The 13,934-nt window shown below is 31.4% G+C and overlaps 1 protein-coding gene across 4 annotated transcripts in view; it reads right to left on the bottom strand.

Moving 5' to 3' along the window:
* The window catches only part of LOC119673006 (protein encore), a gene marked incomplete at its 5' end in the record, with an annotated part of 30,819 nt that overhangs the window by 5,571 nt on the left and 11,314 nt on the right, over nt 1-13,934 (bottom strand). Inside the window, 13 exon segments of one of the 4 annotated variants that reach the window (XR_005251979.1) lie at nt 985-1,182; nt 1,243-1,348; nt 1,412-3,219; nt 3,426-3,738; nt 3,934-3,993; nt 4,052-4,351; nt 4,408-4,574; nt 5,631-5,926; nt 7,760-7,977; nt 8,043-8,357; nt 9,850-10,000; nt 11,167-11,323; nt 11,373-12,477. Coding sequence is in view for 1 of the 4 variants with exons in the window: in XM_038084199.1 (XP_037940127.1) it covers nt 1,118-1,182; nt 1,243-1,348; nt 1,412-3,219; nt 3,426-3,738; nt 3,934-3,993; nt 4,052-4,351; nt 4,408-4,574; nt 5,631-5,926; nt 7,760-7,977; nt 8,043-8,357; nt 9,850-10,000; nt 11,167-11,323; nt 11,373-12,477 (5,061 nt within the window). 4 annotated transcript variants of the gene reach the window in all.

Genomic DNA, 13,934 nt, shown 5'->3' with positions numbered 1-13,934 from the left:
AAATATATGCGCGTAACAAAATTATAATAGAACTATATGCAAATAACAAAATTTTAAATTAATTTATATATTTAGATAACAAATAGTATGGTTTGGTCCTTTCATATAATTTATATAAACATAAACATAAAAATATATTTGTTTTGTAGATAAAGTCAAATTCAATTATTTGCAAATTAAATCAAATATTTAAGATAATCAAAAATTATAATATTATTTTATTAATAAAATTGAAAATGCTGTAGTTTTTGAAAAAATTAAATTATAATATATATAAGAGGATAGATAGATGGGGATGAAGTTTGCATATAGTTCAAAAAATGACTGACTAGTTAAGCGTCAAAATAAATTTTTTTTTTATAATTTAGTAATGAATTCTTGAGATGTTTCATGCTAAATCTAGTTTTGGTTTGATACATCATAAAATTACGATTTCTTAAGAGTACTTCACTTTAAATACTATAAAATTATATGTATGTATATATCTATAAATTAGCGAATAATAGTAGTAAATATACATATATATTATATTTATATATAAAGAAATATATATATTTATATTTTTAGAACGACAAACTGTATGTGCTAATCATGTACTATTGGTGTCTTTTAAAGTTAACTCAGAAGGAGTTTATAAGTATTGACTATTGTTAATTGTTTTGTTTTTTGTTGTTTGTTATTTGTTTTTTTTATGGCACAGACATATTTACTTTCTTTTCTGACCTAATTGTCAAGTGGAAGAATTAAAACGTTTATATACATTTTAGTTATAACAAAAGATAGAAGTGGTTTCTCTGTTTTATTTTTCTCATACATATATCTTTGTATGTCTTTTCAGTTGTCTGTTGTGGATCCTGTTTTTGTTTATGTCGTTAAATTTCTATGTTTACTAATATTAATATAATTTTGTCACTTTCATCTTTTTGTCTCTTTGTAAAATGGCCCGGAAAATATTATTTTTAATAAATTTTTGTAATATTTTACCTTTTAGCTTAGAATTGTTTTCTTATGCGATTTAAAATTATTGTTATCTACGCTTTATATGCTGTTACTAGTAAATATATTAAATTAATTTTTTATTTAGATTTTAGTATAGCATCATTGTTTTGAATGTTGCTTAACGTGGCCGCGTCCCTTTGTAGTTGGGATTTGGATGTCTACTTGGCGCATGACGTGGATGTGCTACAGAAATAATAAGCTTTAATGTATGCTTTAAATTACATTTAAGAATTCTATATTAACCTGGTATCATCATATTTACAGTCGGATACATTCCAGTCATTTGAGCCATTGGGGGCCTTAGATCGGTTGATGGAGATCGGCGACTATTTTGCAGCGTTACGGATGGCTGAACATTAAAGGTAAATAAACTATTTTGTTCTATTTCAGTTATGCTTGTATTTTAACTTACGTGTGCAAAAATAGTTTGTCCGTACTTAACGTACATTCCTGATCCAGCATTTGGATTGTAGGTACCTAGCAACGGTTGGTGATGTGCCATTGCACCACCTAACACAGTTGCTGCACCGCTAGTGGTGGCAACAACTGTGCCACCATGCGGTAGAGGAGGCGGAATGTGATTCGTGCCACGAGCAGCTATATACAATGAAGCTGTAGGAGTTGTTTGTGGTTGATCTGCATGCATACCAGCACTGTTACTATTGTTTCCTATGTAAGTGGGCACGAAGCAATTAGTAATTGGTGTAGTAGATGCGGCAGAAATGCTATTTGGTGAATTGTTGTTGCTATTTTCGTTGCTGCTGGAATTTGTTCCGGGTGAATTACGTTGCGACACACTTCGTCTATATTCGATCGAGTTATTGGATTTATGTCTGAAACTAGCAGCGGCAGCATTTAATCTTATTGGTGGTTTGCCAGTTGTAGCATCTGACGACATGGTATGATGAGTACTAATAGTGTTACCAGTATAACTAGGAGGACCACTTAGAAGTGGTGTCTGTTGTTTATCCCCCCGTTTATTTATAATATGAGGTCGTGTACCTTGATAACCACTATTGGAATTATTTGGTGAACCACGAGTATCGTTGTTAATTGCAATCAATGCAGGTTTGTTACTCGTAGAACCATTATTGTAGGTTATGGAGTTGGTTATATTTTGACGATTGACATTATTTCCGCTAGCAAAGGATGGTGGTTTCTTATTTCCCGTGATGACAATATTACTTGTGCGTTTTTCATATGATGAATTATAAGCATTATGTGGACTATTTGAGGCAATGATACTGTTTTGATCAGAATTAACAGTTGTATAATAATGTGGTGTAGAACTAGCACTGCTGTAATTTCCATTACCAGTAGCAGCTGTTGGAGGCGTTGAAAAGAGCGGCGGGTTGCGCTGTAGTTGTTGAGATGAAAGTGAATGAGGTGTGCTTGGCGCAGATTGTGAGTTATTACTGCTGCTTGTAAAAGAAGCAGCACCGCCATTGCTGCTGTTGGCGACTTGTACAGTGCCAGTAATGTGTTCGAGAGTTACTGGATCTACAATTGGTATAGCAGCTGGCCCAGGCACGTGACCGTGTGCATGCAGTTGAGGCGGTGGATGAGCATAAATAGGTGTGATCACAGCATTAGATTGTTGTGCATGAGTAGTACCTGTTGCGGCTGTACCCGTTGCAGTATGTGGTGTATGCACAGCGGCTGGACCAGCTGCAGCTGTGTATGGGAACACATTGGCAGGGAACAAGGCTGCGTGTTGTGGTAAAGCGTACATGGTTGCAGTTGGCGCTGCTCCTGGAGCGCTGAGATCATTTGCAGTAGCAGCTGGATTGGCCAGCGTTAGTGTTGGCACAGCATGTCCCAATTGATATGTAGCTGTAGCGCCGCCAGCACTAGGAATAGTTGCCATTAACTGGTGACCACTACTTTGTGGTCCATTATAGTGATGTGCTGGTGTTGGTCGTTTAATACGTCCGGTACCAAAATATGTCGTACCACTGTGTGTATGATAATTGCCACTTGTAGTTGCAACTATATTGCTACCACCTCCGCTATTGCCATTTCCACTATTATGCATAGAGGTAGCATTTGACGACGGACCAGCCGGCGTTGCTGCAGTTATATTGCTAACATGTGCACCAGGCACAGTTGCAGGAGGTGGAGGTGGTGGTGGTGGTGGTGCCGATAATATAGGTGTGGCAGCAACTGCATTTGCTAGAGCCTGCTGAGGTACATAATATGTCATTGTTTGACCCCAATAACCTAAAATTGGAATAGCAAACCATTATAATTTATTTTGGAGTAGTTGTGAGTTTACTTTCACAGACGTGAATACCACATAAGTGGTATTTATATGAACTACTGTATAATAATAAAAACTAATTCCTAAGCTTTTATTTTTTATTCACATTACTTTTTTTTATTCATTACAATTTTATTTTTACGAAAAATATTTCAAAATTATTTACCATTATAGGCATACGGATATCCACTGATCGGATAAGTGGCCATTGGAATTTGTTGTATTTGTCCATTTGCGGGTGTGGCTGCTGCGACAGTTGCACCACTTGCTGCGAATTGCTCACTAGGGTATAATGGATAAATTGGAGCACCATTTGTGGCAGCAAACTGAGACGTATACGCAGCAGCTACAGGAACCATAGTAGCAGTGCTACCAGCAGCTGGATATATGGCTTGGGCAGCTGGTATTATGCTAGCTGACTCAGGCCGTTGTTGAGTTGGGTCAAAAACTGGCATGAAATATCCCTGCACTTCTCCTTCCTAAAATTATAAATTATGAAATTTAAGTTTTTTTATTAAAAATTATTAATTAAATACATATATATACAATATATAATAATAAAAAATATACCACAAGCATTTGACAAATTGAATTATATTAATGCACAAACATATATACAGATATATACATTTTACAAATAACAACAAGATACTAAAACAAATTTGTTTACTCACAACTGGAGGGGGATAAGCATAAACCATGCCTTGAGGTATGGCGTAAACACTGCCATCAGGCTAAAAAACAAAATCGTTTATATAAAAGATTTTTTTATTTTTTAAATAACTAATATACCCCTTGTTGATATGTTGTACCACAATATGGACTGCCATTTGGCGTTGTTGTTGTGTGGAAAACTGTTGAACCATCTGGCGCCTGATAACTTTGTGTATAAGTCCAAGTGGTTGCTTTCGGTTCCTCAGAAGCGCGTTTTGCATTCAAATCACTATTGCTAAATGGTGTTGAACGAGATGAGTGTGGTGTTTCGCGATTTGGTGCCTGTGATGTAACTGTAGATGACTGTGATATCGTTTGCGGCTGACGTGTAGTAGGTTGATCACATTGATTTGAACTTTCCGATGAAGCTGACGAATTCTTTAAGAAAATATATAATTTATTTATTTATTAGATTTTTTTAATTATAAATATACTTCGCGTTTTTGCCCTTCATCTTTCTCTGTTGGAATATTTGGACTAGTAGCTTGATTCTTAAACTTCTGCACCTCAATGCGGTCGTAATTTTTAGTGGATGTAGATGTTGTTATGCTCAAACAGCCACTCTGCAAATTATCGCATTCATCGGCACCACTCTGATCTTCTATAAATAAATTATATAAAGTTTAAGTGAAGTTTAAATAAAATTTTATATTATAGATATAATTAGAATATTCATAAGGTCTGCTAAACCCCTTGCCAATGTTAGCACTATGTATAATTAATAATTTTTGCTTAGTGGTACATCTTTCCTCGCACACTATCATCACCTATCCACTTGCTTACATCTCTATACGTATCTCTAATTAATTTAAGCACTCATTTTATTTACATTTCTTATTTCTTCTAAATAATTTCTTCATATTGATATGAATATATCTATTGTATCATGTTGTATATGTTGAATAACGGGTTTAATTACTTAAACATGTTTAACAACAGCTTTAAGTACCTAAACACGTTAAATGACATTTTAGTTTTAGACACTTAAACATGTTCAATAACACGTTTAAGCACAATAAACATGTTTAACAACGGTAGACTTAAATATGTTTACCAACTGGTTGTTAAGCAGCTAAACATGTTTAACAACAGGTTAAAGCACTTAAACATATTTAAAAATAGTTTTAAGCAATTCAACATGTTTAAACAAAACAGGGTTAAGCACTTCAATATGTGTAACAATAGCTTTATGCACTTGAATATGTTTAACAAAAAGTTTAAGCATTTAAACTTCACGAAGCTAAACGGGTTTAACACGTCTGTGACTAAATACTGATTTTGATTTATATTATATTATAAGTAATAGGCTATTAAAGCACCCCGACCTAAAAGATCTATTGTGCGCCTAAAGGCCCAACTAGGACAATTTTAGACTATTTATAAATCTTGTAATTGCTGTGGGCTTAATTTTACTTATTTGATTTGGGAGTAAGATCCCGCTTCCAAGGTAATAGAGTCTACGTTTTGCCACTGCAGTTGCGTAGAACATGCTCTGATGATTTTGACTTAATTGATTAATAAAGTTAAACAAGTTTTAATAGTTTCCACAAGTTGTTTTTCTTTCTAATTGCTACGAAAACTTTTGTAGGCTTGTCTTATACACGTAACTACCTTATGAATACCCTATATATTACTAGAAATATTGTTTATATTTTACCTTCCTTTCCAGTTGCCAAATTAGCGGTTTTAGCTTTTGGCTCTGCAGCTGTTTCAGCACTGTATGTTAAGGTTTGAGTTGAAGATTCAGATGTATCATCAACTGAAGAAGCTCCTGTTTCATTATTTGATGTATTCTTAGTTTGATGATGCGGATGTTGTGAAATGTGTGACTTGTTCTTTTTTACATTTATTGGTGATGGCATGTAATTCCCTGTTGAATTTCCACCAGCGTGATAACCTGTTGTAATTGTTTGACCAGGAGGCAAGTTGGACGGATCAAAGTGATAAATTGAACTAAAAATGTAAGACAAATTTGTACATTTAAATGACTTGCTTGTACTAAATATATTAATGAACTGTGTTAAAAATAAGAAGAGTATTCAAGTGTATATCAACAAAGGAAATTGCATATAGATAACTAAGTTTTTTGTGTATATAAAATTATAAATAAGACGACAGTGAACGTACAAAATACAACAATAATTTGTATATATAATGGCAGCTTTGAATGAACAGAAAAGAACAGTTCAAATTCAGAAAAATAATTATGATATATAAAATGTACTTATATATAAATGATTTTAATTTAATTTTATAAGTTCATATATATATTTTTTAATTGTTTTGCTTAAATGGTTGCAAAATTTTTCGTTCAAATGTGATAATTATTATATAATTAAATTCATCGTATATTGTATTGCTATTTTAAATAACCAAAAATATTTTATGAAATATTTTTTAAACAAAAAAAAAACAAAACTTTAAACGCAAAAATATTTTAGATAAACACTTAATCCCTTGAACATATTTTCAATGTAAATTCAAAAAATTCAAAAAACAATTGGTAAACATTTAAAATTTGAACAAGAATGCAAAGGAAGTAAATATAAACTATGCAACTATAACCAATCAAATACTTTGCTATATAGTATAAGAAGAAATATTTTTAGTTTATAATATTGTTTGTAATCATTATCATATATATAAATACAATACACATATGAGTAAACAAAAATAGCTGACATGAGGAATATTTGTGTGCGAATATGTGAATAAGCGTAGCATAAATTGTTATAAATTGTTATTGTATATTTCGTTAAGATTTGCTTGGCAGATAATTTACGAAAACTTTTTTGAATAAATATTTTGTATTTTATATTTTTTTGTTTTTTCAAAATTTTTATGTTTAATTATTTGTTATTAGTTTGCAAAATGTTTTTATGTTTTTATGTTTTTAACATTGATTAAAAAAATTTAAATTAAGAAAAATAAACAAAAATGTTTAATAGCAGATAGCAGCAGCATAAAGCTAAGCGAGTTAAAATTGCTTTATATATTATTTTTTTCTCTTATATTATATTATGCCATATTATTATAGAAATTTAATATTTAAAACAAAAACACAATATAAAACAATAATGCCAAAGAAAGTGTTTTAGTGTGAGCAAATAATTCGAAAACAGTATAAGTAATATTATGTGGAAAATAAATTAAAATTTGAAGGAAAATTTGAGTTCGAAAATAATTATGTTTCTATTGCATTTTAATTTCGAAAAACGCCTTGCAAACTTTTGTTAACAGAAATAAAATATAATTGAAGTTTCGTTATTGTTTTTTTGTTAAAAGAAATTAGTGATTTTCATTTAAAAATTTGGCACAATCAAAACAAAATTTTGCATCGTTTTGTAAATTACCCGTCTTGGTTAACAATTGGTTGCAATGTTTGAGGATTGATAAGAACGCTGCCCTTAGGCACGTTGGCTATGTCAGTGACGGCCCAAACAAGTCCGCATGGTAATGATGCGCCCGCATTGGTGCATCCGGCAGCTGCTGTTAGTGTTGCAGTTGAAAGCTGCGTTGCTTGACATACAATTACCGAATTATCTGGCGAAGTGTGTTCTTCACTACTACAACCCGTCGGTGATGGTGTACTCGTTACGGATTCCGAATGCACCGATTGTGTTTGGGTTTTATATCTAAATATTTTAACTTATTTATATGCTTTCTATAAATTTTTACTAAATATATTTATGTCAGTAAATACCAACTTTACAAATTTCGTTCAATTTATTAACATAGTTGGGTAAAAATTTTATACTAATCAAATGTCTAACGTGCGTTACTCACCCGCTACTTGATGGTGATAAACGCCAAGGTGTATTAGCACTGCCGGCAGAATCTTGTTTATTAAAAACACGCCCACTACCACTAACTTTATTTGAATTAATTGAATCGCCACGTAAAACGGATGCATTATTATTACACGCTAAGCCACCATAACCGCCAAAGCTATGTGCTTTTGGCACAGCACCAGCAGAACGACCATCACCACGTGCTTCATTTGGCTGTAAATAAAAAAATAAATATTAATATAAAAAAATTTCTAATAATTTTTTTTTATTTATATTACAGGATGCATTTTTAACATTTTGCCATTTGGTCTATTGCGATTAGGTTGCGGATCAGCAATACTTGTCCAACCCATATTTATATAATCATCACCATCTTCACTATTATCATTGGTACTTCTGTTAAAAATTCTACTGCGCGCTCTTTCATAGTCCTCTTCACGTTCCTCAAAGCTTTTGGCTTTACGATCAAGCACACCGCGATCAGGACACAAATAACTGCTTTGGCGCGCCTCATCAAAGCTGTGCGTATCACGTTTTAGAATAGATTTGCGCGATTCATTACGAATTTCACTAACAAGCGATTTAAAGCGTATCTGGAATTTAAAACGTTAAATTTTTTTTTATTCGTTTGTAATAAATTTGTTAATATATGTTAAAATCAATTATTATAAGAAGTAAATGTCACTGACTAAAAACAGGTATTTGCAATGAAGTCATCTATTGAAACCCGGTCATTATTAGTTCCACTAGCGATCTGCAGCCACTTGGCTTTCTAGACGACCACATGATTATCACAACACCCAATCCAGATTATAACAATAAAAACAATATTGGCAATTATATGCAAACGGAACTTCAACCGCCTGTTACTCCGGTGGTTATTCCGTATTCATTGGCGTCGGAATTGGCGTCGTGCAATTTTTAGCATTTCGAAAAACGCATTTGACGCTAAATGAAATCTACTTGAAAGACGTTTTACTACTGAAGAAACCGATTTTGATTATCTTGAAAGAAAACTATCTAAGACGCTTAATTCTTTGACTCTTAGTTATTTGAGTCAAAAGGAAACTACTTATTTATTGTAGTATTGTATCTATCGATATATCTATCTTCAAAATATATCTATCGATATATATCGATATATTTATCGATATATCTCTTTTTATATATCTCTCTTTATATATCTATCAATTGATTTATTTATCCTTTGATATATGTGTATTGATATGTCTTTCTATTACTATATCTATTTATTGACATATATATTTATTCACTTATCTATCTATTGATATTGATGTATGTATTGATGTATCTATCCAACGAGATATTTATCTATTGATTTATTTATCCTTGATATATCTATCTATTGATATAGCTGTCTATTGAAATATCTATCTATTGATGTATCTATCCAGCGAGATATTTATCTATTGATTTATTTATCCTTGATATATCTATCTATTGATATATCTGTCTATTGATATGTCTATCTATTGATGTATCTATCTATTGTCTATTGATATATTTATCAATGGATATATCTATCTATTGATATATTAATCTATTGATATATCTATTGATAAATTTAATTATTGATTTATCTATCTCTTGATATATCTATATATTGATGTATCTATTCATATATGTATATATTGATTTATTTATCGATATAAATATATGGTATATCTGTCTATTAAAAAAGTTAAGGTTACTTTGAGACGTGTACATATTAACGATACATACATATTTAAAAAATTACAAATGCAGTATTCACTTGTAACCGTAAATACCGACTTATTTAATAATATTTGCTACTCTAAAAACGTCTTGAATTTTAGACTTAATTAGTTTAGAATGTGAAATACATATATTTATATCGATGATATAATTATTATTAAATAACTAAAATACCTATAACATATTGATATCATATATAAATTGATCAGATTAATTAAATTAAATTAAGTCACTGGCTATATTTTTTACTGTAGTCTGTAAATTATGATCATTTAATTTTTTAAGTTAAACAATTTTGAATAAACTATAATAACTTAATTATTTTATAGGAAATTTTTGTAAACTTACTTCTGGTATACGAGTATTTTTCGTTGTAGCCACAATCACACATTGTTGTGTATCGGCATCCACATTGTGCTCTAATCCAAAATAAGCTGCAGTACGATGTATCAGCATGCGATTGTAGGAAGAAGCCGAAGGAAAACGCATTTCATTGCGGCTATTAATGAAATTAAAGGTAATTACAAATTAGTTTAATCAAATATAGCCTTTAAATATCTTTTAAAATGCATATTATTTTGTATAGATAACATTTTATAATTATACTTAATAACTCTATATTTTAATATAATTTTCTCTTTACTTGCGAACCCTTAATTCCAATATTAATCCCAATATTTGCTGCTTTACTACATCAACATAAGTAAAAAACTAACACAGTAGACTGAGCAGACTTATAAACAAATTATTTCTGGAGTAGGAGGAGGAGTAGGTGGATGAAAATAAATAGGAAGAGAAAAATTTACATATATAAAAATATATAGGAATATTATTTTCAAACTATTATTATTATTAGTTGATTCCTATCGCCTTCACTATGAAGTACAGAATAAGCTTACAGAATAAGATACAATTATTAAAATGTGGCAATTTTCCAACGATCCATAATAAAATTTTATAATACCGGCCACTAGTCATTATCTCCATATATTAAGACATTTATGCTATGATACGGATCATGGATCAGTTTGATAAACGAATATAAGCAAACAACAAATATTATATTGTATCATCGGAATATTTGAAGAAATCATATAAAAATGATAAAGAAAAAAGCACCATTTCACTAAGATATCATGTCATTTCATGTTTGTAGGATAGCCAAGTATAATTCATTACTTAAAATATTGTTCTCATTTACGCCTGAGACTACTAACCGACATTTAAAATAATGAGTCAGAAAAATGTATTTTATTTGATCATAATATCTATCTAATTTAAGACTGAAGATAAATCATTCTGTTCTAAAATCTAAAATAACAGCATTTTACTACTGAAGAAACTGATTCTGATTATAATTGTTGATGTGTTGCAGAAAATCTATATATGTATAAGCTTTTATTTTCTATTTACATCAACCTTTTTTTACCAATTAACTTTGTTTTTTTTGTTTTTTAGGGAGAAGGAAATGCTTTTTGCATTCCAAAGCAAAGATTCGATTTTCAAGGTTTGTACATAAAATCAAACAATTTATATAAACTCATTAAAAACAAAGTAGATGAGAATTATATATACATCTATTTAAAATTGAGAGACATTCTTATTCAACTTTTCTAAAATTTAAACATAAATTAAAACTCTCACACACACTTATCCTGTCCTTACCTTTTATCCTGTACAAAATCGATGAGATCCTTTTCGATTTTTAACAATATATGCCGATCCTTAAGATTCTTATTAAGAGTTTCTTTAAAAAAGCTAAACAAATCAGTACCACCATAATCGGTGAATTGATCTCCAGAATTTTCTGAGTTGTTGAAAACTAAAATAATGAATAGATTAAATTAATAAAACCCATTTACAGGACGCACCTCTTGATATAAATCCTGAAGTATTGTTGCTGTTTGTGTTACCTTCAACGCTTCCAGATGAACCCATATTCTTCAAACGTGGCTTAGTACCCTTTGAATTCGAATTGGTGCGATGCTTTTTGTTACCACCGCCTCCGCCTCCACCACCGCGTTCATAGTGTTGCTCATCGTCGTGGGAGTTTGAAATGTTGCTGTTCTGACTGTCATTACGTGGAGAACGATTGTTGTCCTTTTCATAAGCATTTTGCTGTTGATTTTGGGATGTAACTGAATTGTTCACATCAGTTGGATTCAATTGATAATTCATGCCAGAATTATATATTGTTGTGGTTGTTGATGACGTGCAAGTAGCTGCTGTTGATGTTTGTTGATTGCGTGTGTCATAATCACTGCCAACATTTAATGCTTGCTGCAATGCATTGGTGCTGCTGTTGTTATACGATTGTTGGTGAGCTTTATTATTGTTATTATTAATGCAGTTAATGCCGCTATTATTATTGTTATTGTTATTGTTCTTGTGCGAATCGTCTCCATTGTTGTTTGTAGTGGTTTTTAAATCAACAACTAGTTTCTTTCCGTTTCCATTGCTGTTACCATTACCATTGCCATTACCATTACTGTTATTGGTATTGGTATTGCTATTACTATTGTTGTTGATGTACTCAATTTTATTGTTGGTTTCGGTTGTACCATTAGAGCTATTATTGCTGCTGTTGCTACCGCTGGTATTGTTACCATTATTGTTATTCTTCTGAATACCGGCGGTATTACCATTGCCACCTTTTGATTTAGGTGGAGATAATTTAGGAAATTCCGCTTCGTTGGTAAGTGCGACATTTTGTTGCTGTTGATTAGTGATAATCACTGCTGGTGCCTCCATTATTGGAGAATTGCCTCTTTGCTGTCCTGATTGTGCATGCAGTTTATTATTATTGCCGTTTGAGTTAATGTTTTCATTGATATCGGCTTGATGATGCTGATAGTTTGATGTTTGACTATTTGTTGAGGAGTTGCTATGATCGGCTCGTGGTGTTGGTGTACGTGGTGGAGAGGTAGATTCACGCATTGCATGGCTACGTGTCAGATGCTTGCCCTTCATATTTCCCTAAAATAAAAAAAAATATTTATAATTGATTAGAAATTTAAACAAAGTTTGGCAAGGCATATTTGTTAATAAAATTATTAGTAGTTAAAAATATTTTAATAAGTGATTAGATTTGTACCACCTATCTAATTATACAATTTTCGCTACTTTTATGCTACTTTTATGTCGTGAATATATTACAGCGTAAGTCCTTATTAGTCTTTACAGCTTTTATTAATAAGCTGACTTTATTCTTCCCGTATTATGTGCATTAGTATAGAATGTCTCACATTTTTCACAATATTGAAATAATGACACAAAATTATTTTACTTAAGTTAATCGTTGTGTTCCTATACTCGTACTAAAAAATCTAATTAAAGGCGACGGAAGTAAACAACGCCAAGCTGCTAAGCTAACCGCACCATGCCAACCCAACCAGGTCTCCATCGCATAATTTGTAAACCAGTGCTTTACTTTGGTTTGGCTTAGCCTGATTTGTTTTGGTTTGGTTTGGCGGCACAAGGTTACAGGCGCAACTCATGGAATTCATTTCATTGTAAATATGGATAAAATTTCTAAGAATTACAATAATGCGGTGTTGACGTCAGGTTGGCATTTGACATTTTAAGCTATCGTTCGTATATGGAATATTAATATTTTAGGCGCTATCTGAAATTTTCGTATTATTTTTTATTACTGAAACGCGTAGATGTTAAATTTTATTTATTTCTTGAATTCATTGATTTTGCATGCAGTATCTACTAGCCGCTGTGCGGTAGTATTCAAGTTTAGGCAATATGACAAACACAGACATTGTCTGACATCATTTGCTAAATTTAGAAGCGAACCTAAGCAGTTCCTATTCCTATTCCACAAATGCACTCACTTCATTGTCCTGGCTGTGTTATGGATTATTTTGTTCGGCATATGAATTTATAAAATGTAATAAAAGGCAATGATACATTTAACCTTGCTTAGGGTGAATATGACTTTTGTTTTGATTGCTCAGTTTATAGGAGCATAAGTGCAATGAATAATTTAATGAATTTATGAGTCTTATATACAAACAAATATACATTATATTAAATTATTCTCTAAATACACTTAATAGTTTTGTTTGAATTAATTTTATTATTTGAAATTTATTTAATAATAAGTTGTCGAATACATATTACTTTGAGTTGTCTGCTTTAAGTTCGAAATCATATATAGTAAACATATTTCCTTATAAAAAGAGTAGGGAATATCTCAGTAACTTACTAGGTTAATTACAAAAAAAAGTTAGATTATGTGAGTATACTTCACAACCTAAGTAAACACCTTAAGACCATACTTCACGCCTTCTTACGATTGAAGAGGTACGATCTTATGTCAGGCTGTTTTATTTAATTCTAACAGCTGGCAGGCTAGTTTGGTTACATGTGGACTCCTCAGGTTTCGATTTCTGATTAATAAGGGATATAAGCCCTTACATAAA

The sequence above is a fragment of the Teleopsis dalmanni genome, chromosome 1, assembly GCF_002237135.1.
Source record: "Teleopsis dalmanni isolate 2A chromosome 1, ASM223713v2, whole genome shotgun sequence".
NCBI classification, from domain to species: Eukaryota; Metazoa; Arthropoda; class Insecta; order Diptera; family Diopsidae; genus Teleopsis; species Teleopsis dalmanni.
This window is presented reverse-complemented; position numbering and strand designations above follow the sequence as displayed.